Genomic DNA, 25,794 nt, shown 5'->3' with positions numbered 1-25,794 from the left:
ATCGACTTATGAAACCAACTATTAAATTACTACAACCTCCGAAAACTCCTATTCGGAAAACTACAAAATATCGATACTTTATTGATTATGATCTCTTTTGTGCATGATATTTTATCTCTGTGGCTCACGATTAAAATATAAACCTACATTGTTAACATGATGATATGTATTTATATGATGCTTATTGGTACAAAATTAAATTCTTGATATTTCTTAATTTAATGTATATTGCTTGTTCATAGAAGCACAAAATGCACTTATAGGACGGGAATCTCATGGACCAAGGATCATCAAAGCTTCCTTCACAACAAAGAAAGCGGGCATTTCAATGAACATCATCCAATGCTATGCGCCTGCCAACGACTACAATGAAAACGCTAAAGATCAATTCTACAATAGGCTGCAGTCAATCATCGAGAAGTGCCCAACAAAGGACCTGACCATTCTGATGGGAGATTTCAATGCCAAGGTTGGAACGGACAACACTGGATATGAAGACATCATGGGACGACACGGACTGGGAGAAAGGAACGGAAATGGTGAGAGATTTGAAAACCTATGTGCCTTCAATAAACTGGTCATAGGCGGCACCATATTCCCACATAAGCACATTCACAAAACCACATGGACTTCACCGGATCACACTACACAAAACCAAATCGACCATATCTGCTTCAACAAAACGTTCAGGAGGATGATGGAAGACGTGAGAACCAAGAGAGGAGCTGATATAGCATCAGACCATCACTTGCTGGTCGCCAAGATGAAATTGAAACTCAAGAAGCATTGGACAATGAGGCGGACAATATCACAAAAGTTCGATACGGCCTTTCTTCAGGATACTAACAAACTCAACAAATTCCAGATACTCTTCAGCAATAAGTTCCAGGCCTTTCATGATCTACTCAATGGAGAAGGAACTACTATGGAGAGCAACTGGAAGGGGATCAAAGAAGTAATCACTTCAACATGTCATAAGGTTCTGGGTCACAAGAAGCACCATCACAAGGAATGGATCACTGTTGATACACTGGATAAGATTCAAGAAATGAGGAACAAGAAGGCAGCAATCAATACCAGCCGAACAAGAGCAGAAAAAGCCAAGGCACAAGCTGAATACCCAGAAGTAAACAAACAAGTGAAAAGGAGAATCAGGACCGATTTTACCAACAACGGCGGAAAAGGCTTCAAGAGAAGGGAACATGAGACAACTGTATGACACGACAAAGAAACTCTCTGGAAATCGCCGCAAACCAGAACGACCAGTGAAAAGCAAGGAAGGCGAGGTAATCATCAACATTGAAGAGCAACAAAACAGGTGGGTAGAACACTTCAAAGAACTCTTGAATCGACCAGCTCCACTGAATCCACCCAACATCGAAGCAGCACCCATGGACCTCCCAATCAATGTTGGCCCACCAACAATTGAAGAGATAAGCATGGCCATCAGACAAATCAAGAGTGGCAAAGCAGCAGGACCAGACAACATCCCAGCAGAGGCACTGAAAGAAGACGTAGCGGCAACTGCAAAGATACTCCACATTCTCTTCAATAAGATTTGGCATGAGGAACAAGTACCAACAGACTGGAAAGAAGGACCTCTGATCAAAATACCGAAGAAAGGCGATCTCAGCAGCTGTGATAACTACAGGGGCATCACTCTTCTCTCAATATCGGGAAATGTCTTCAACAGGGTATTGTTAAACAGGATGAAGGACTGCGTAGACGCCCAACTTCGTGACCAACAGGCAGGATTCCGTAAGGATAGATCGTGTACAGACCAAATCGCAACTCTACGGATCATTGTGGGATAATCAATTGAATGGAATTCATCACTCTACATCAACTTCATTGACTAAGAAAAAGCATTTGATAGTGTGGAAAGAACAACACTATGGAAACTTCTTCGACACTACGGCCAGCCTCGGAAGATAGTCAATATCATACGGAATTCCTATGATGGATTAAACTGCAAAGTCGTGCACGGAGGACAGTTGACAAGCTTGTTCGAAGTAAAGACCGGTGTTAGGCAAGGTTGCTTACTCTCACCCTTTCTCTTTCTCTTGGTGATCGACTGGATCATGAAGACGACAACATCTGAAGGGAAGCATGGTATACAATGGACATCTAGGATGCAGTTGGACGATCTAGACTTCGCAGATGATCTGGCCCTTCTATCCCAAACGCAACAACAAATGCAGGAGAAGATGAACATTGTAGCAGCAGCCTCAGCAGCAATAGGTCTCAATATACACAAAGGGAAAAGCAGGATTCGCCGATACAACACAGAATGCACCAATCCAATCACAATTGACGGAGAAGATTTGGAAGATGTAAAAACCTTTACGTATCTGGGCAGCATCATTGATGAACATGGTGGATCTGATGCAGATGTGAAGGCGCCGATCGGTAAAGCAAGAGCAGCTTATTTACAACTGAGGAACGTCTGGAACTCAAAGCAACTGTCAACCAACACCAAGGTCAGGATTTTCAATACAAATGTCAAGACAGTTCTACTATATGGGGCGGAAACCTGGAGAACTACAAAAGCCATCATCCAGAAAATACAGGTGTTTATTAACAGTTGTCTACGCAAAATACTTCATATTCGTTGGCCGGACACTATTAGCAACAACCAACTGTGGGAGAGAACAAACCAGATCCCAGAGGAGGAAGAAATCAGGAAGAAGCGCTGGAAGTGGGTAGGACACACATTGAGGAAAGCACACAACTGCGTCACAAGACAAGCCCTCACATGGAATCCTGAAGGTCAAAGGAAAATGGGAAGACCAAAGAACACATTACGCCGAGAAATGGAGATAGACATGAGAAAAATGAACAAGAATTGGAAGGAACTAGAAAAGAAGGCGGAGGACAGAGTGGATTGGAGAATGCTGGTCGGTGGCCTATGCTCCATTAGGAGTAACAGGCGTAATTAAGTAAGTAATTAAGCTTGTTCATAGAATGAATGATATAGTCAAATTAATAGGTGTTCAAAGAAACTTCAGTTCAGTTTTCTACTCAATGACTTATTATGTATTTTTATTATAATAAACAAACCATCTGATGTCCACTTGCGCAAGATCATGAATTGATTGAAGTTAAAATTTAACACCTTTGAATGCTGGCTCGGTGGTCTAGAGGTTAAGCGTTCACTCGTGGGACGGAAGGTTCTAGGTTCGAGTACCGCATCCGAGACCGTGGATGCGCTCTGCTGAGAAGTTCATAATGTGACGAAATGGCCATCCAATGCTTCCCATGGTGATTTTACCGAATGAAGAAAATTACTTTCTAAATCGTTTTTGGTCAGATAATAATTAAACCAATATACAATGAATATTTTTCGGCTGAATAAGAAAAATAACCAGTAAGTTAGGTTACGTAAAATTATGCAAAATATAAAACAGACTGAACAATTAACTATTATAACGGCCGGTGTTTCTTCGTCTACACGAATGGGATGTTAATTTGCCTTAGACGAATATCTACATAAGATTCCCTCCCAGTGTCTATTTCACAGGACTTCAACACAATTCGGATCAAGAACATATGACTAGAGGTACTAGAACGTAAATATATTTCCACACCACAATCTGACACGACCCAACAACACCCAATGATAATAAGGATAGGAGAATATATAACTCATCTAACGCCTGTCAGACTATCTACAAGTCTAACTAAGCAAACAACCAATCGTTATCATTCTCGTCCGCATATCACTAACATAAGTGAGATTCATAAATTGTGATGCCAGGAGACTTTCGAAAAGTGTTAAGCTGGGTAGCATTTTGTTAGAAGCCATTCAAATACTTATAAGATAATTTATATCATCAGCCTATATCAGTTGAATAACATTAGAGAAGCTAGTAGACCGTGATATTTAAGAAGTTTTTAAATGTAACCACATCCAGAGTTGAACACAATATCATCGAAGAATGAATTACTTTTTTGACATAATCAATCTTACAAGTATCTACAGCTACAGATTTTTAATTCAGAGTGAATCAAGTATCTAATGCCATCAGAATCAGAGTAATACTATATCTAACATCAGATCATCATAAAAATCATCTTTCAAATCCTATCAAAATCAATCAAGTGAACTTTCTAGTGCATATCAAAGCTCAATATTGTTAGGTGTTATTCATGTTTGATTAATATATTGATTGATGATGATGTGAATTGAGAGAGGTGTTTAGAAGATATATCAGAAGGCATTTCAAGATGAATTAACTCCTAAGTTTTGAATTCATTCTGCTGATCCCTACATTAGTCACATTGGGTGATGATACACGTAAATCTTAATTTATTTCATAAAGTACTGAGCTAGCCAATCCATGAAAATCAATTTGCCGGTTTATAAGTATTTTGAAAAAGCATTTTCTGGTTATTAGTTGTGACTTTTAGCCTGGCTAATCATCACATGATTTATTCACCAATCAGAACACGACTAATACAATCTTAACACTGTGCCAAACCAATGACGTATCGACCGGTATGAGCAGCCTAGTGTCATTATTGGTACTTTTTCACCCTAGCCCTACCAGTTGGGTTCAGAACATCAATAATAGCATCCCATGTACGAGTCATTTATTTCAAACATACCTGGTTTATGTACAAGCCAAACTGACCACATCACACCATAAAATAGGAAATAACATTTGTACAAGATCTAGACAAAAGTGTCTGTGATTGTGGGAGACGGTAATTAATAAAGTGGGTATAACTTAAGAATAGTAAATCGTATAATAATAGTCTATAGGCTGAAATAAAACTTATAATAAGAGGAATATGTATATACATAATCCATCTACTTAATAGCTATACAATCAGAATATATGAATAATATTTGTCCATAAATAGATCTCAGAAGTAACCTATAATTTAACCTTCACTAGGATATAACAGTAGTTAGATGGTGGTTGAGGATTATTCAGTTTTAAGATAGTTTCAGTTATGTACTTATTATGATATCTGAACCCTAGAAGCTAATAAATAACGAGCAATATTTTCGTCCCAGTATGGGATTCCTAAAAGATGAACACCAACTCACTGTTATATCCTTACCATTTAAATTTATGTCCGTACTAGGATAAACTAAATGACCGTAACTTCCCAGGATTTTAATGGTTCATCAACTTTTGCCAATTTGTGGTAAAATATGTCACGAAATACTAATATTGGTTTATTTGTTTAGTTTAGTTAAAGTTTTCGCTTTTCCATAGATATTTTCTTAAAACTGAATAATAATAATAATAATAATGAGACAGAATGATTGAGTGTAATGAAATTATAGACTCATTTTTAGTATTTAAAATAAACATGCTGTATTTTGTTTTGATTTTAATTGATTAAACAAAAATAAACAAAATTTCATTATTATTTTCATTAGAAAAAACAACAACAGATGATGTTTTGATGTAACTCACATTATTCAAAAAGTATCATTAAAGGTCAACATGTCTGGATGGTATGAACATGCATATGATACAATGTGTAAAATAAAGTGATTTTAAAAATAAAGTAGTTTGAATAAACAACTAAACATCCTCAAAACTCAAATATAATAAATCAACATATTTTTACACTTGAACTCATGTTGTAGTAAACGAGAACACAAGTGGGAATAATCAAATTTATTTTAATACAATATTACAGAACAATGTGGTAAAATCTGAGAACTATATAATAAATACTTCATTTGAAAAATGTTAATCAATAGTCTCAGACTTTATTATCCCTTCGTTTCCACACCAATCATTCTCTGTTCTCGTTCTCTTTTCTTCGATCTTCTTAACCTTCTGCCTCCAGGTATTTCACTTTCGATTGATGATACATACTATTTATATCTGTCTACATCAGTAGCAAATAAGTTTGATTGTCCCCAATGGTGTTCTCATTTATAAGAAGTGTTTATCTAAGCTAGAACACCATAGAAAATATGGAAGCATTGGACATCCGTCTAGACCTAGTATTAACTCCTCAGCAGTACGCATTCACGACCCCACACATGAGACCTGAACTCAGAACTCTCAGTCTCGCACGAGAACGGTTAACCTCTAGATCATCAAGCGAGTATCCAACAGTGTTAATGTGTAACCTCAATCGATGAGTAATCTTGTGCAACCCGTCATCCATTGACTGCAGTGGATTTATGTCTCACATTCGACATGGATTGAACTCCACTGGTCATGGCGGGATCGCGGATACGAACTGCTTAAGAGTCGCATATTGGAGTAAAACAGATCTCCTGTTTTTCCACGTTTACGTTGGTGTTCTAGCTTATATCGGCTTGTGATTTCATTTGTGAAAAACTACAATCGTCACAAATCCCCCATACTGATAAAAGTTGACATAGATTTTGAATAAAATCTGAGAACTAGTATTTTCCAAGGAATATCAAAATACATAACACCATAAATATTGATAAATTCAGAATAATCAATAATAACAAAAACGTTTGATTAAAGAGTCTTTACTGTTAGGAAATTTGTTGAGATCCATCGAGTCATATGATGTTCATTGGAATAATTTAAGCGTCAATGACCAAAGAAAGGAAGATATTTTAAAGATTTAAAGAAATTACTTAACTAGTACAAGACCCTATCGTCGTCAAAATCTAATAAATCAATTGAAACTTGAAAAGATCTTGGAAGTATCTCGCTTCAAAATAATTCTAGCGTATTATGAAGATTGCTGAATATGCGGTAATTAAACATAGAAAGACAGATTATAGTAAAATGAAAAACATGGCTTTTCAGATTTACTGTCTGTCGAAACTTAAAAATAGGTTCGACGATGGGGGACAAAATATGTTCATCAGATCGAAATATTTAGATCTTATCAAATATATAAATAGCACTTAATACATCTTTAATCTGTTACATTCTATGATACCTTGAACTTAATGGTTTACAACATCGTGTTAAAACTAGGAAGTCATCTTAAACTTAATCTCAAGTAAATACACGCTAATTAAGATGCGAAGTAAATAGAGATTGACAAATTTTGAAGATAAATTACTAGTATAAAATATTCGTCTAGCGATTTTTCAACTTAGTCATTCTATCAACCATACCGAACTGACTATTCTCTGTTAACAACCCATCTTACCAAAATTCTATGTGCTTAACATGTTTGTATGATGGATTTTAATTAAAGATATCAGAGATAAACAACTCAAAAGAATGATAGAACTCATATATTTAATAAAATAAAAAGAACGAATGTGGCAGAATAACAGGAATTCATGTTATAACAAATGGTTTCTTCATATCACGACAATGTATGAAATCATTAAATCCAAATTAACAATGATTGTCTGGGCACAGAACAGTAGATGGTATGTACATAAATATTTATTACCCTTCTCTTAAATTATACACAAGATTAGAATGGAATAAGACATAACAACGTATATATTTCAACCATAAAGCTAAAATTTGAAATCGTGCAAAGATAAGATAATTTCTGTCGAAACTGTCATATTTTGTGAAATTAAAGCAACAAAACAGGAGGAAAAAATCATACGACTCTAGATACTAAGTTTAAATCAATACCATAATGGTATTTTTATTATAAATATAAACTGCATCTTAAGAGGGTCTGATTTTTGTATTTTCTATGATATCAGTTTATGAATGTGTAAGCATTCATCCTAGTATTCATTTATACACATCTACAAACACTAAACTAAGATTAATCTCATGATACTCTATCTACTATTTGTTCGGTAATAGTGGAGAATAGTTGCTTATAATATTTTATTGAGTTACTAGAATCGATTTATTCTCCAAACACCTGAGTACATTTTTAACCTTGTTTTTAAATACGTTCAATGAATACTGTATTACAAGATCCCCAAGAAGACCTTTTATGTTTCTTTAGAAAGCTATTCGATTATGATGTAAGGTTTCATAAAAATATAAAATGGATTATATAAAAAGATAATTATAACAGGATGTTCAAATAGCTTACAAATCAAAATTTAGATTTCAGTACCCGTCATTGTCTCTAAGACGAATAAGTTATCTGATTTGTATGTAGAAGTTCTGGGTTCATTTAGGACTACTTTGATAATACAAAGTGATTTTTCAATAATTTTCGTATAGATCTGTAAACCGTTTCACTACCTTTCAATTAATTACGGTAGTAAATTAATTGTTCACTTTACATTTATTTTTATGCTTAGCCCCTTTTTGTTATTAACATAAACTTTTTATACAACATTTGTCTTTTCAAAACAAAAAATATTTGTCTGCTCAATACTTTGGCTACAGATTTAAATTCATATAGTGAATGAAATGAGGGAAGGAAGATTAAAGTAATATCGATGGCTGGGTATGTGACAGAAGTCAAATAAATTTCTTCCTAACACACAAATGCAGCTTTAATACAAATGATATATAATTAGTGGTAGAAGACTTCGAAAGAGTTTATTAAAAACAATCTGCCTTTCAAGGATAATTAAGCAAGAATGTATAAAATATTTGGGTAGATTTATTATTTTTCTTTGGATAGTAGTAATAGAAATTCAAGGAATAACTCATGCAATTACGAGTCCTACATAACTATGTTCATAATAATATTTCAATCAGATTATTGTTTCTTCATTCATAGTTGTCAAAAGTAAAAAGTATATAATGAACCGAAAAACTAGACTGTAATGGCTATTTAATACCGACCTTTAGTTATATTTCGATAATTTCACTAAATCTCATCATCAAATTTTAAATACTATTAACATGTTTTTTCGCAACCGCTGTTAGATAGATAGATAGATAGATAGATAGATAGATAGATAGATAGATAGATAGATAGATAGATAGATAGATAGATAGATAGATAGATAGATAGATAGATAGATAGATAGATAGATAGATAGATAGATAGATAGATAGATAGATAGATAGATAGATAGATAGATAGATAGATAGATAGATAGATAGATAGATAGATAGATAGATAGATAGATAGATAGATAGATAGATAGATAGATAGATAGATAGATAGATAGATAGATAGATAGATAGATAGATAGATAGATAGATAGATAGATAGATAGATAGATAGATAGATAGATAGATAGATAGATAGATAGATAGATAGATAGATAGATAGATCAAATGTCTCTTCTCAATTGGGCCCGAATATTATTTTGGTTCTCATGATTTTTTATCTGGCTCTTGATCATCAGATTTAGGTTGATCAAGTAAAATAATTGAAATATATATCTATATTAATACTGGTGTTTATAACTTCTGGTTGTTTGAAGCTAGAGTAGCCTTGAAAAAGAACTACTTCATCTTCTTTTGTTTCATCAAGGAATAAGTTGTATGGGATAAATCTTTTATATTATTAGTATACATATATTTTGCATATCAAAAATTAGAAAGCCCTATAATGGACGAATAGTGATCGGATGTATCATTTGTCTCTTTCATTACAAACAATCGTAAACACTGGATGCTTATTTTACTTGATTATGCCTGTTACCCCTCATCGAGGAGCATAGGCCGTCCACCAGCACTCTCCATCCAACCCTGTCCTATGCAATCCTTTCCAGTTGTTGTTCATCCTTTTCATATCTGATTCTATTTCCCGACGTAATGTGTTCTTCCCCATTTCGCTTTTCCGCTTCCCTTCAGGATTCCAAGTTAGGGCTTGCATCGTGATGCAGTTTGATGATTTGCGTAATGTATTTCCTATCAATTTACATCGTCTTTTTCTAATTTCTTCTTCAGCTGGAAGCTGGTTTGTTCTCTCCACAGAAGGCTGTTGCTGATGGTATCCGGCCAATGGATGTTGAGTATCTTGCGTAGACAACTATTTATAAATACATGTTTGATGATGGTTGTTGTAGTTCTCCACGTTTCAGCTCCGTACAGTGGAACTACCTTTACGTTCGTATTAAAGATTCTGACTTTGATATTGGTTGACAGACAGTTATTTTGAGTTCCATATATTCTTTAATTTTAAGAATGCGACTCTTTCTTTGTCGATTGATTGAACTTAAATGGATGTAGTACTCATAAGTTTTATCATACACTATATTCACATTATTAACATTATTAGCCATCAGATGATGGCTGGAATTACGTCATATCACAAGTTAAACAATAAGATCAAAATGAATTTTTCGAAATCTGTTAATCTACTGCATATTATTGAAGTTACGTAAAATTGATATTGTAAAGGTTTACATGTATATTTCAGATGGGTTTTGTGGAGATTGTAGTAATTTCAATGGTTAAGATCATGAGTCAGTTGAAGCTAGACCATCATGGAAAACCTGGAAACACTGGACGGCCGTTTCGTCCTATTGTGGGACTCCTAAGCAGTGAGCATCCATGATCTCGCTCCCTGCGAGATTAGAACCCAGGACCTACTGGTTTCGCACGCGGGCACTTAACCACTAGATCACTGGACCGTCATCCAACGGTGTTAATGCCTAACTTCAACCAATTCACGAAGTTGCGCCATACACCATTGTCATCAGTGAGTTACTATCTCACAACAGACCCGGTTGAACTCCACTGGTCACTACTTCTCACTAAAACTCCAGGATATACCTCGTGAAGCCAGTCACTAGTGAGCATATGTTGATTAATATCACATAGGTTTTGTGGAGATTGTAGTAATTTCAAGATCATGAGTCAGTGGAGTTCAACCAGGTCTGTTGTGAGATAGTAACTCACTGATGACAATGGTGAATGTGTCGCTCAATTTCGTGGATAGGTTGAAGTTAGACATTAACACGTTGGCTGCTGGCTCAGTGGTCTAGTGGTTAAGCGCTAGCAAGCGAGACTGGGAGGTTCTGGGTCCGATCCGCGAGGCGGAATCGTGAATGCTCACTGTTGAGGAGTCCCATACTAGAACGAAACGGCCGTCCAGTGCTTCCAGGTTTTCAATGGTTGTCTAGCTTCAACTGACTCATGATTTCAACATGTATATTTCTTTGAAATAATACAGTATGAGATTTGTTCTATGATAATCTTCATCTTCTTAATACACTATCAAATATACAGTGTTCATTGTATTATTAAATGATTGAAACAAAAGATTTTCTTTATTGTGTTCAATCATCATAGATTATATATGAATTATTATTATTATTTTTATCATCAATTCGATTGTTATTTAAATAATCGAATTAAAGTAGTATTTCTATAGGTTGAATAAATAAGAATTTATATAGTTATTCACTGATTGGTCAATGAGACAAGTCAATTTTTATTGATTAATGAAAATTATTTAGATTACTGCAAAATGATTGTACATGTAACAGTATATAAACTGGACTAATATCAATTCATCATAAATAGCATCAATGAATTCAACACGTTAATGTGTGCAGTTGAATTAACTCACACGTGATACTTGGTCAAATCAGTGAATTTTGAATGACATCAAAGTCTCACAATCGTTATCAGTTATCCAAGCTACAACGACAAATAAAATGAAGTGGATTAGTAAAATTGCTTATGGAACGGGTCAAATGCTTAAAGATCTTGTTGCAGGAGTTATCAGTATATTCTACATCATATTCTATGAAGGTTGTATCAGTTTGAGTAGTTCACAAGTTGGGGCATTATTACTGTGTGGTCAGATTGCCAATGGATTAGCCACACCATTGATTGGTTATTTATCAGATCGTCCACTCGGTCTAACTGAAAAACCGACAACTGGTCACCAGTCGATAACGTGTGAAGATGGAAGTGTAAAGAAGGATAAGAGGTTTCTCAGTCGAATGAAACGACAGTTGAGACTTGGACAGAGAAAGTCATGGCATTTAGGTGGATGTTTATTGATGCTTGTTGCTTTTCCGTTGATGTTCGGACAACCGGAATATTTTGTTGGTCTTCCAATTGTGGTGAAGTTATTAATCAATGGCATGCTTATAATTTGTGTTCAGGTATGTGGAATTCTTGAAATCACTCGGAAAAATATTAGGTGATAATGTTGGTCGATTGAGTGAATATTTTAGTACAACGTGTTTCGTTTAAATTTATGTAAATGTGTAAACATTGGAATGAAAATTAAGAAAGTACATTTAAGGGCATCATATTGACATACTTATACAACAGAGGGCTTTTAATAGCACAACAGAGGGCAGTTCATGGATAATCTTTTATTTTATTGATCAGTCTGGATAATTTATTGTCTTTCTTCATAGTTTGTTATATTACTGAATAAGTCAGGTTAATTCTAACATTCGGCTATGATATATTGGTAGTGAGGTTGAAAATCAAAATAAATATCGTTTATTTAAGGCTTTTGAATATTTAGCGTTTCTAAATATATTGACATACTTATACAACAGAGGGCGATGAAAGATGAATATATGTAACATAGTGTAGCAAAGATTTCGTTAGAGTTAATGAGGTCATAAAATTTTGTTTTGAATATATAGAGTTTGGGAGGGAAGGTTCTAGAAAATTTAAATAGTGATTAGAAATCATGGAATTAAAACACATTAGACGATTATGTAATGAAATAACTGAAAATAGATTAATGTTAATAAAGAGAGATATGAATTGAAATAGGTCAGTTATGAGTGATGTGATTATAAAATTCAGAAAGAGTTGGAATGACGTAATAAATAAAAATAGAAAAGAAAAAAGAAAAAAGGGGGGTAATGTTACCAGGGCAAAGAAAGATTCATTGCTGTTTCTTTCTGTATACAAAGATCTGGTTTTAAACGTTTGATTGCTATTGCTTCGGGGAATTTCAAATGCTGAAGTCCTAACAACCGCTTCTTAGTCTCATACTACTGATGATCTAAGTGGTAATTCATCGGTGTCTCAATATTTACAAACTACAATCTTTGAGCATCTAGTCCAAATTTCTGTCTGTTATCACCTACGTTTCTACAGAACATTTGTCATTTCCCTCTATCTCACAGGTGTTTTTGAAATTTCTTCTATACTTTTATTTCTTATACAATCGCAACTGTCTTCTTATCTTCCTTTGATGACCAATACTGAATTTCTGAATTCTAATGAAGTTACACATTTAACTGACTTTCGAAATTTATATTTTGCTTCGTTTAAAAGTCATTACTTCTGAATATTATAATGAATTTCCGCAACTCATTCTTACTCAACACACACTTCCGTTTCATGACAGTCACATAACAGAAACAGCTAGTCTACATAGCCAAAACCAACATACAATAATCAGACATGGCAAACCATGAAGGACAATTTTAAGCAAGAGGAAGATGGAACGGTTATTAGGAGACTGAACATCACCGAAGAGTTAGTGACAGTTAATGATATAGCAGTAACAATGACGAGTGAACCAAAGGAGAAATTTATATATTAAAATAATGACAACAATTGAAGAAACGCCAAAAGAAGTTGAAGTGATGAACAAATCCCCAGAATAAATAGCTCCGTAAGTTTTCGGCATTCATCATCAGTTTTACTGAACTCACTAAATGAAGGCGCTCGATCACGCATTCATATCGGATCATGAGTGTGTACGCCATGCTACGTATCCCTTGCAACGTCTAGCCAGCTTAGACAAAACGCTTCTCGACATATCGATAGCATTCCGAATGGACCCTCTAACTCATTCATTTCTAACGTTTGATTTGACTGGGTTATTACCCTTCAATTCTAAAGGTGTTACCTTTAAAGACATTGTTAAACTTCAGATATCTGTGGCATTTTTAAGTGTTTTATAATCAAAAGGCTTAAAATAATGCAGGAATCAAATAACATACCCAGGTGTTACATTCTAGGGACTAAATTGTTCTGTAAAAAAGGGGATTTGTGCGGTGATCTAGTGTACGGACACACCAATAAATGACTGAAAAATAGAGTATCAGGGTCTGCCATGTCCGCCAGTAGAAAAACAGTAAGACATATGATGATGCTGGCATTTGTGCAGTCATTCTTCGGCGCAGAGAACAGTCCACTCGACCTTCCACTAACTGATCAATCTAAATATGAACAGACACTTCCATTAGACAAAAACTATCAACAAGATCCACAAGTTTCAGATGATTGCATATATTAACGATTGTTCATTGGTTAGAACTAAAGTAACAATTTCTGAAACCCTACATCATGAGTGAACAAAACTGATGTTCCTATCTTCACTCGCTCGCTAACTGCAGTGTATGCAAACAATAGACAATGGACTTAACATGAGCAGATGCACCTAGTTTTTGTCTGAAAAGAAACAAACATCAGTAGACTGTGGTAGTCAGAAGTGAGTCATTAAGCATAAACAATGGCCTAGCTGGAGAATATCAAAATTCTTGTTAGAAGTTGACCATTTAATTTCTTATCTTATGTAGACATGACATTTGATATTTTTGTCTGTTAAATGATAAAGTGTTCGTGATTCCTAGTGGCAGCGTCTTGCTCTACTGACTCCTCATGAAGTCCGAGAAGTGAGTAGAACAGCTCTCACTATAAAACGATATGTGGTTATTTGTCAAATAAATTTTTTTCCGTAGTCCATTTAGTATATATGAGTTCAGTATACATCAGGCTCCTTGGAATCTCAATCCCCCAACTTCAGATAAATCCACATTTTTTAAAAGCTTATATTGAGTAGAATGTCTGCACTGGTCTACCTCGCACTTAGCTCAAAGTAAGTATTTCTCTAAGTCTTCAACTTTGATGGCGACCTTATTAGTTTTACTGGACACATCCTTGGTCAAGCGTCAACCATGTTATGAAATCCTCGAGAAAGCCATTCATCTTGGCCGATAGATGACATCACTCTCTTTATCTCCTAAAAAGCATGACCTAAGCCAAGTACTAGAGCTACCCAGACAAACCACTAAATACAATCCACCTCATGATATATACCATTTGCTAGATAAATTCGCCTGGATGAGTTTTCGCAGGCATCGATGATTCACTGCTACAAGAAACATAAACCCGTTGAGCAAAAGTTTATTCTGTTTCGTCCACAGTCACTAGGACTATTCGAATCATAGCTTGACATTAGATACCATCCCAAAACGTTACAGGCCTCAAGGCCTCCATTCTGATTAGCGGGTATTTTGTGCTCAGGGTTGCACCGACGCACCTTAAATAATGGAAAGGCCTTTACTTTCTCCATTTAGTCCTAATCTGCCATATTCTGCAAAAGAAAGATGGGTTTGCGTTTATCCTGCGTATTTAAATAATCGTCGTACAAGAGCTCAAGGGAGGAAATTGTCTGTGGAACACTGTGTTGATAATCCTAAGCATTCGGAAGTAACGATGATTTTGGGGAAGCTCTCTCTCGACTATCTGTTGGAGACAAAGGTTATTCTCATCTGTTTATAGTCCTTTATAGTTTTCAGGTCCATCCTAAGGAAAGGGATGCTTTCGAACCTATGAACAAATGGCGTGTCCGCGTCCATTTGAAAAACGATGATGGCAGTCCCGTAAATGAACAGTAATCGTGTCTTCTTTTTTTCTCAGCTTCTAGGTTTCCAAATCGTCAATCCCTTTTATCATATTTGGGAAAGGCTCTTCCTGTAGTGCGGTCAAGAAGACCAGCCACATCAAGTTCTAGTACTACGGAACAAACCTTCCAAGGAAAGAAAAACAAGCGAAAAAGGAAGTGAATACATGGATTTAGAAGTTTGACATAACCTACTATCATGTACTTACCGTAAACATACTTTGTCTCGGGTGATTTTGTCCTTACTTATGGTTACTTCTCAGTGTTTTTACAATTGTCTTAGAATGAAAATATAAAAGATTGGTTGGTTGCTGATTTGTCTCAGTATTCATCTTTATGGGTGACTAACTAGCTTGAGACTGCTGATTGATAGTCTCATTATTATCTTCGTGTATGTACGCTGTAGTGTCTAATTGTTTCGGTGGTGTATATTTGTAGTTCATTCAATGTCGAACTGTCATAAAGCGATCCTAATATCTGTATAGTATGTAGTCATGGCATCTCATATAAGGGCCTTTTGTTTGTATGGCAAAATTTCACGTTATTCGGAAGTCACTTTCCATATATTATCATCCACGCTTACTTCCACTTCAGGGAGCGGAGGCTGAAGTTACGAATTCCAAATTTCAACCACTAAATTTCAATGTTGATCTAGCTTTATTTACCCTGGTTTAGGAAACCCGGTTATTTTCGCTAATTTTAAACCATGTGTACTAATACCTACTTTGTAAATGAGTTGAATAAAATGTCCCACGTCAATGGTATATGAGATTATGCTACCTAAAATCGTTTCGATTGCCAACTTTAAATATGTAGGCTACAATACTTCAAGCTTTGGTAGGTTTGTCTCCATCTATGAGTTTTTGGCAATCGGATATTCACGTTCGTACTTAACTCAGAATTGATTACCCATTCGGATTGCTTCAGTAATGTTTCTATTCTCTAGTCTGGATGAGAATATCAGATGTTAATTTCTTAAACTGTGTGTTGTTCAGTAGCAACAGTATATTTTTTGTCAGTTGTTTGGAATTGAAAATCATGCTGGTGGCATCTGGTAAGCTGCGAATATTGGACATTTTTGTCAGTCGAGTATTTTTGCGTTTCAAGCTTACCTGTTGAGATGGTGAATATTTGTAGCTCAGATGGATGATTTTGATAGAGTTTTGTTCTCTGAGCTGGATGGTTTGGTCGTGCAGCACTCATCGTTCCTCTGAACGACATCAGCACAAACTTCAGGTAGAAGTTTCTCTCAGAGGATTCGTCTGTTTGAATAACTGGTTAGTCACTTTCACAGATGACCTCAATATTCTACGTAGTTTGGTTACAGATGTTAAACTTCGTAAATATCCTGTTAAAGATGAGACTATAATTTATGGACGACTTCTGAATGTCACCAAAGTAACCTTGAGAATGTCCACCTACTAACTAGGATTCAATGAGGGTTATAAACTAGTGTGAGGAATTAGAATTGGAATTTACATTTGATGGTTAGGGTTAGGAATTAAATTTAGGGTTTTTATCATGAACTGACATCAGCTAAAATTCCAAAACTCTATTTAGCGATATAGATGAATAAGTTCCACGCCAAAAACCTAGACATGCTATCTTATCTCGTTGGTTCGTCCATAAGTTATATTCTGGCGTTGTTAAAGCACAACGGTTAATTTCTCCATGTTGAACAACTGACGTTCTTAAGGTTTAGTAAATGTGTTAATAATAATTAACATGATTAGTCTGTCAGTTACCTCGTCTAACGGCTTACTGTTTAGACAAATGGGTTGCATTTTAGAGTGGTAAGTGTGGTTTCTCCTGAAAACGAGTTTTGAAAGCCCTCACTAATATCTTTTATGGCTTTGTTTACTAAGGAAGAGAGACACATGTTCACAAAAGTACCCTTTGTATGTTGATAATAAGCAGGATTAATGCAAATCTCAATCTGTTTATTCAGTCTATTAGTTCTTGTCTTCTGAGGATTATCTGGGAATATCATGATTGTGGGAAACACTACGTAATTGAAGCTAGATTCAGGAACGAAGGTTTGTCGAACTAGGTTCCCACCACTCATCGTAAACTAAGACATCTTAGTCGAGGTCTCATTTTTATTTCGAGTGTAAATTGTAGTTGAGTAGTAATTATTGATTAATTTCATAAATCGATGAGGGATGTTACTTTTAAGAGACTCATTGTTACACTAGTTTTGATTATAAATTTAAAATATAATGGAGATTTTGCCTTCTAGAAGTTTATAAGTACAAGGATAGTTTCTGATATTTTACGCCTCAGTTGCTTTCTTGGTATTTTAATAAGAAACAACTGGTCATGTCAGATAGTTGGAGGAAAGCTACTTTTTGTAAATAATGCTGGTATTATCATAGGTCGTCGGAATATATATATATATTCAATTCACATAGTCACACTTTGAGAGTCTGGTATATACGGCCTTTTAATAAGAAATATTATATCGGGAGTGTTGTGTTGTCATGTTTTCAATAAACTCCCAACTGTCACCACTAATGCTTATATGATACATGAGTAACAACAGCTGAGATAATTCTGGTGGAAACCAATCATTTAGCATTTAATTAGTCCAAATTAATAATCCGTAAAATTGGCCAGATTTAAGGTCAATTTTATGGATGATTAATTTGGATTTATAATTGTAGAACCTGATGAGGAATTATTGAAAAGAATATTCTTCGTTCATATAATTGTGTTTTAATATAATGGGGATTTTTCAGCGATTTAATTAGTCCTCGATAAAACAAAACTGAGAAAACCAAGCAGGTTTCAGTTTTAAATGTAGATGTGTTGACTAGATCTCTATTTATCGCTGGGTATTGGATTATAGACATGGTGACCTCATACTGTAGCCGTATTCCTTGATACGAAATGGTGCACTTCTTTCCCGATGTGGAAAACTTTTAATGACGTTTTTTCGAAAGGTTTACCAAGGAAATACACCAATATACTAGAGGCCCTCCAGTCAAACAGAATTGGTCAAAGTGTAGAGGAAAATGTAATTCGAACTGGTAACATCAAGTAAAGTTAGGTCTGCTCACTTTCATACTTTTTATTTGGTTTCGTCAAAAATACTCCTGGAAGTGAGTCCTTCATAGCCAAGCTTTTCATGGGTTGATTTCTTACTATGAAACCCACTCGTTTAATGTATACGGGTGTTATATTCTTCCTTGGTAAGCGTGTTTGGAAAATCGGATCTTTTAGATGTCTCGATCGACAATGCAAGCATTTCTGCAATGTGTTTCACGACTATAAGTACGAATTATACTTTAGAGCTTGTCTTCACCAATGTTTGATATAGTTACACACTTCAGCTTGTATTTCATTTTTGGAAATCAGATTTGAATAAATTAACACATTTTTCCTTTGTATACCTTCTCATTTGGCGATTCGTTTTCGGTAATTCAGTTATGAGCAGACTAGGTGCATAATAAATTCTTACAGTGGTTATTTTATAACGTTCTTCTGTGAAGGTATTAAACAAAATTACACTGCTGATATGGGAATAGTGTGTACGTATATATACATATGTTATGTGGCGTAATTGGTCTCATTTTGAATTACTGTGTAACTTATATTGATAAGAAAGTATGAGAAACATAATTGACAGGAGAATGTGCCTATTTTTTACTTTAAATTTAGCACATAATTTTTCATAGCTAAATAACAAGTTACGACAAAAACAGGTCTTTCTGATTGGATATTTGATATTCTAACTAGGTGTTTGATTTTAGTTTAACATTATAGTGTTCTAGATTTATTTATCAAATCAGTGATAGCGTTGTGCAGTTGAATAAACATATACATGATAGCCAATAGAATGTCTGTGTTTTTTTGTCAATGTAATTAAGTTTATAAGCACCAACTGATTATGATACTTCATACTGATTATACCCGGCAACTTATAAAACATTGATGGATAATATAATAAATATTACTTAGTGATGCCAAAATTGGCTGATCAAGTGGATATGTAAGTGGTTACTGTTGAACCATAACATTCTTTTTGTTCGGAATTAAATTAACTTATTAATTCGCTTGACTTTTTTTTAGATGTGTGAGATTGTTTAGGAAAAGGAATTAATTCATTAAAACTTTCTTATTTAACTGTTAAAATCTAGATTAAAATGAATCGAACAGGATCGTAGTAGATATTATTATTCACTCACATTGAGATAATCTGAAATTGTGGTACTATTTATTTGACATTAGTTAGTTATTAACTTACCTAGTCGATATAAACTCTGAACATACATACATGTATATCGTTACACAGAACTCTGGTATTGACTATGAAAGCAGGGTATGCATAATAAGCGTTTTCAGATATTTGAAGGGTCTGTATATGAACACGTTAGGTAGTGAGGGTATACAACACTCGGTTGCCCGATATTTCCATTTTCCTTCAATGACGTATTGAAGAAAGCTCGGAAGGAAGTACATGTAATTGGCGTAGTTCTGTCGCTTTTATAATGACTAATTTCGAATATATGGACGACAGTATCATGCTGTTATATGATAAACAGGTTATCTGAATGTCAGTTCTGCACATAAAGTCCTTTCAACTCGTTTAGGGTCTCACTTACTTAACATGACATCTTTAATATTAACTTATATTAGTGCTATGGATGAGTATACTATTGTCTGTTTTTCTCCTGTGTGTTTTCAGCCTCGTAAATGACTATTTTCAACACGACTTTAAAATTTCTTTTATTTGTTTCAACAAATCTAAATGGACTATAGCAATGTCATTTATTATTTAGTAGTACTTTTATAACCACATGTTTTACTGACTGGTATCCTTGTTATCGTAACTTAGCTAATCCTAACTGTTCTGTTTTGCAGTTTTAAGATGAAACTCATTTTCGGAATTCTCTAACGGCTAATAAAATTTTATTAAATTGTTTATCTGATGAATAGTGATTGTACTTAGTCCTTTCTTCAAATCCATCCGTTGGTATATTAATTCATCTTAATTTACTATATAAAATATTTAATCTAACTTCATTTGAAAAGAGTTTATTTATGCCCTAAAGTAAATAGAAATGAACGAGTTGTAGGCGAACAGAGTGATAAGTTGATATTAAGGCAATAAAATATATCTAAAAATAAGTTTAAGCATTAACTATATGTTCCAAGTGAAATAAAAGAATATGCCATTTGAACTGTACTTTGACATCTTAACGTCCCGACTATGAAAATTTGCAGATTGTAACAAGTAAACCAATTCAACTAAGTTTGTTACACAATACTTTATGATTCTCAACATTCGGCCTGTAATATGATAGAGGAAATAATTAAATATATACTGTAACAGCATGTCAGGGAGATTGTCGATAACCCCAATATGTTTCGTTTCGCAAATAAATCTGATTTGATGAAACATTCGAACTTAAGATATATGCCTGCATTATTAATAAAATTTTACTGTCATTATGAGGTTACGGAGATAGTCGAACTGAACTTGGGACCTTCAGTCGCTCGTCAACGCTTAACTTGTAGACCACTGAGCCGAAATCCAATTGTGTACTTCAGTCAGTCCACTGTTATGCGTGACTATCTTCCACTGTCTTCAGTGGCTGCCTTCCGGTTGCAGTGTCGTGAATACACACTGCTGAGGAGTTGAAGCAACCGTCCAGTGCTACCAGGTTCCCAACGGTTGTGTAACTTAGATCGACTCATGGTTTCAAATAAAAAGATTCATAATGATTGTATTGGAAGGTAATTATTTTTCTTTACTAAAACTATAAATAAAGAATGCGTTCATTGGTTTATTTCATGTTTTATTTTAGTACTCAATATAATTCAATTCCTAGACAATCTTCAATCCACTTATTTTTTGTGGATGAAAAAATATGAAATTCGGTTACATTTCTTAAGCATAATAGTTAAAATTTGGCTAAAACCTTCAAAATACTGGTAGTTTTATTATTTTCAATTTTATGGGTGTTTAATCGTGAAAGCTCATTGTATCAGTTTAGTAGTTAAACGTTTCTAATTTATTGTAGTGCTGCTTTAAAGTGACATTTTGGCTGATACAGTACATTAGATCAATACACGTTCTGCAGTTCCAAAAATCGCATATCTTCTATTATATCACCTTTTTTTATCGACGTGTTTAAAATGAGGTCTGAGATCTAAATTTTGAAATATAAATAGCATAGATCATGACCTATTTATCAATAAAGTTGCTTTCATTTTGAAATAAAGCTATTTACACTTTATTTTCGATAAGTCGACTCACCTCGTTGTTGATATCTGACTAAATTTTAATCGCTTTTGGTTGACATATGCACATCCTGTTCGAACTGCCTTGATAGTAAGCATTGTTTCGTTATTTTTTTTAAACAGATGAAATGTGGTTAGCAGCGCAATCCGACACGCGAATTTCTTCCTGTTTGAAACTCGTTAGCTAGATGTACCTGCATCTCAGAGCTGACGTCGACTCCGAGATTCAGACACGTCCAGCTGACAAACCATAGATAGGATGAAACGTTTGTCCTGGATTTCACTGCTAATCGTATACCATCTATTATATGAGAAAGGTGATAACTTTTTGTACATTTAGTAGCGAGTTACTACGGAGTGACGAATCGGGGATTATGATAAATCTTTATTTTTTTCTCTTAAATTTATTACTTGATATTGTTGACACGAGCTAATAAAAAGATCTTAAAGGGTTGGCGGGAGAACCGAAGTATACGTGTAGGGGACGAAGAAGAACAGTTACTGAGCCAATATTTCTTCAAAAATAGAAAAGTTTTCATATCACCTTACTGGTTTAGATGCGTCTATAGACGGAAAGTTCACCGCTTTTCGAGGATTTGTTATACGTCCATCAAGGAGTATACATAAAACCTGACAGTGTTATTGAAAAGCATTCAGTCTTGAGATTATAGATCATGTTAGCTTATTTTCGTTAGCGTTCCACGAAGGAATTCAAAGGAAATAAAACTAGTGATTGATTTAAGATCCGTAAAAATGCAGAACTTAGCGACCGAATCACACTAAATTCTTCATTATCTATTAAGTAAATTTATATCATTTTGCTATAAGTAATGGATAACATTAGAAATATCTGAAGTAATTTTCCAATTCTATGAGTTCCATAAATATTAGGTGGGTGTTCGGCTGTATTTAGTTAAACACTGTACTGAAGTAGCTGTTACAATTATTCATGAAGTTTTTTCCAAATTATCCATAACTATGAGTACCAGACTTAAAAATCCTTGTTTTTAAAATATCTCAGACCTCTTTGTATCAATTCTTCCTAACATTTTGGCACTTAATAAATATCACAGAGCATTTTTCGCCACTTGTTGAAGTTTAATTTTCCTCATATAGAAGCTTACAATTTTTTATATTCATCTTGGCTTCTGTCCATTGTTTTTTTCTAAATATTAAAATGATAGTGTCACGAGCTCTGGTCAGTCATTAGTAATATTTCAGATTGTGAGGTTGTAAAATGTCTAATTAAGCTAACAAAATGTTGATTGATTGCAAGGGTGGTAATATATATTTGATTATTCCCTACTGTTACTGGTCTAGTTCTAACGATTAGGTTGACTAATATTTTAGTTAAAATCTGGGAGTTGGAAGTAATCTCATCTGATTGGTCTCAATCACTGATTGTCCCAATATATAAGAAGGGTATTTGAGCGAACAATTGTTTTCAATAATTTCATCATCAGGCTCTACAGTTATAAGTCCATAATTATGATATTTTACAAAGGGTTATAAAAAGGTTAAAGTCATCCTATGATAACCATAAAGGGATTAGTTCGACTGACATAGCATCTAAAATACAAGACTCAATAATTTTCGGGTGCCTAACAAAGACACGTGAACTGCAAACACGAGAAAATCAGGTTGTCTTCAGACCTGATCGTGGCTGCATAGACCACATATTCACCATTCGTCAGATTCTAGAACACAGACATGCATGTTGGCGTCCGATAACGATGGTTTTCCTTCACTTAAAAGTAGCATCTTACTTTGTAGACCGAGAGGTCCTGCGGCAGTGCTTGTCATTGAAAGACGTACCTCAGAAGCACATAAACCTTGTTAAAGCCCTTTACTCGAACACTAATAGTTGAGTCAGGGTTTATGGCGAACTGTCATCTGCTTTTGCAACCTCAAGTGGTATCTGTCAAGGCTGTCCACTTTCTCTATTTTGTTCAGTTTCATTATAGACTTACTGTTGGAAACGACAATTTTCGGGCATCAATCTCCTTCCAGGAGGTCAACTTATCGACTTAGAATACGCAGATGACATAGTTCTGTTTGGTGAAGACGCTGATAAAATGCAGATTCTTTTGGTAGCACTAGACAAAAATACCAGGATGTTTGAAATGCGTTTCACCATTCTCTAAATGCAAGTTTTTGCTTCAGGATTGGCCTGCATCAACACCTGAACTAAGGATAGGGAGTGAAGTAGTCGGACACGTTGACAACTTCACTTATATTGGAGGTCTGATCAGCCCTAATGGGTTGGTGTCTGACGAAATCTCAGCACGGATTCGAAAAGCTCGTTTGGCTTTTGCCAACTTACGTCGCCTATGGCGAAGGTGATATCCGTCTATTAATTAGGGGACGAGTATACTGTGCGGCAGTTCGTTCTGTTTTAATTTGCGGCTGCAAAACGTGGTCATTAAGGGCAGAGGGCAGACGTAAGTTACTAGTATTTGATCACATATGTCTTAGAAATATTGTTCAAATCTTCTGGGATCACTGGGTAGGTAATAGTGAAGTTAGACGCAAGGTATTAGGGAATGATGATAAGTCAGTTGATGAGGTTGTGAATCTTCATCGACCGAGATGGTTGAGCCATGTATTACACATGCCCAGCCACCGACTACCACAGTTCACAATGCTAATCGGTGTTGGGGATGGTTAGAAGAAAGTTAGGCGCGGCTAAACCAAAACGTGGCATCAGTGATTGAAATGACTAACTTCTGGTCTGAGCTATGTTGGTGAGTGCAGGCTACTAGGTTAGGGTCCGCGTGAATATCGTAACCAATTGTTGGAGACTCTGGGTGACATGGTTCAGAATCGACCACAATGATCTAGAAGCATACACTCTTTGTCTTCCCTTAAATTGTGAGATCAAAATTACTTTATACCTTTCTTTCTACTACTAATTCTTTCTTCCTGTATCATATCCTTATGCTCAATCTTTATTTATATATAATACTACCATTGAAGGAACTGCTTCTATAAATTTGGTATTCAACTTGTTGTGCTAATCAGGTATGGAGACTCGGACCGATGCATATATGTGTCTAGTCTTACGTTATAGATGATTGAGCGTCGGAACGAAGTTTACTGATGACGAATATTGAGCTGTCTTAAATTGCCCAAAAAAACTAACAGGCTATCTCGAATCATCCTAATCAATTCTTTTTAGGTGGACAATATATATATATATATATATATATATATATATATTCAAGTTTTAGCTGACATGAACTAAGCCATAGCACATGGAAACATGATGAAATTGTAATTTATTGCATAATGAAAAATCAATAGATTTTGAAATTACCACAATGTGTTATAAATCAATGTTAAACCAGTGCTGAATTGACTTCTTATTGATTTTTAATATCAAACTAGTATGGATTTAACTGGCTAGTGTAAATCAAACTTGTTAAGAAAGAATTTAGTTTTATAAATAAAAAGATATTTTTCATTTTTACTTAATAATGTAATAGAAACTCTGTAATAATTTTAGTGTCAGTATTCAATAGTTAATTTTCTATGTTATCATTGTACGTGAATCATTCAGTATGCTGAGTAATTACTGCATACATTACTAACATACATTCATACATCAATATAATATAGCTCATTATGAATATGTAGATAATTTTTTTTATATGAAGACATCGTTTTTAAACATTTTATCAAGTGACATATTCTAATTACTTAGCTAAAATCAAATTAAACTAATAGTCTCATGTGTTAAGCATTGAGAAAGCAGTTCATTTAAAAAGCTTTAGCTTAAGTGTAGTCGCGATGAAAACAAGAAAAGATGGTACAGTTCAACGTTCAGTTTATAAGAAACCACCAAACAGCATTACGAAATATTAAACGAAATGACGATATAATGATATTACGGTCAGACAAAGGCTCAAGTGTTGTTCTAATGAACAAAACAGATTATGTCTCTAAGATGAAGTCTATCTTGAATGACCATATGAGATTCAAGTTAGAAAAAAGTAACAAAGATTTAACTGATTCCATTGAGAAAAGAATCACCAAAGTACTCAGAGATCTGAGAAAGAAGATGATCGATAACTCTACTTACAATAATCTACGACCTCGTGGGTCTCGTTTGCCCCACATGTATGGATTACC

General features: G+C 34.7%; 3 protein-coding genes across 5 annotated transcripts in view; all 3 read left to right on the top strand.

Moving 5' to 3' along the window:
• Positions 1–11,298: 11,298 nt before the first annotated feature.
• MFSD12_1 (Major facilitator super domain-containing protein 12) lies at positions 11,299–11,989 on the top strand. The gene has a single exon (XM_051208211.1). It carries the CDS (start codon positions 11,462–11,464, stop codon positions 11,957–11,959), a length of 498 nt encoding a protein of 165 aa, XP_051066590.1. The 5' UTR covers positions 11,299–11,461; the 3' UTR covers positions 11,960–11,989.
• Positions 11,990–15,009: 3,020 nt separating this feature from the next.
• On the top strand, positions 15,010–15,580 carry SRP19 (signal recognition particle 19kDa; the record flags this gene model as incomplete). The annotated part of the gene is made up of 3 exons (XM_012936439.3): positions 15,010–15,275; positions 15,314–15,408; positions 15,442–15,580. Exons 1-3 carry the CDS (start codon positions 15,063–15,065, stop codon positions 15,578–15,580), a joined length of 447 nt encoding a protein of 148 aa, XP_012791893.1. The 5' UTR covers positions 15,010–15,062.
• A 2,218-nt stretch (positions 15,581–17,798) lies between these two features.
• The window catches only part of MS3_00007714 (uncharacterized protein), a 48,307-nt gene continuing 40,311 nt past the window's right edge, over positions 17,799–25,794 (top strand). For all 3 annotated transcript variants that reach the window (XM_051216035.1, XM_051216034.1, XM_051216037.1), the window contains exon 1: positions 17,799–19,408. In XM_051216035.1, the coding sequence (XP_051066587.1) occupies positions 19,380–19,408 (29 nt within the window). In that variant the 5' untranslated portion in view covers positions 17,799–19,379. The remainder of the gene's footprint in view (positions 19,409–25,794) is intronic.

This window comes from Schistosoma haematobium, chromosome 4, assembly GCF_000699445.3.
Source record: "Schistosoma haematobium chromosome 4, whole genome shotgun sequence".
Taxonomy (NCBI): domain Eukaryota; kingdom Metazoa; phylum Platyhelminthes; class Trematoda; order Strigeidida; family Schistosomatidae; genus Schistosoma; species Schistosoma haematobium.
The sequence above is the reverse complement of the archived record's forward strand: the minus strand, read 5'-3'. Positions and strand labels throughout refer to the sequence as shown.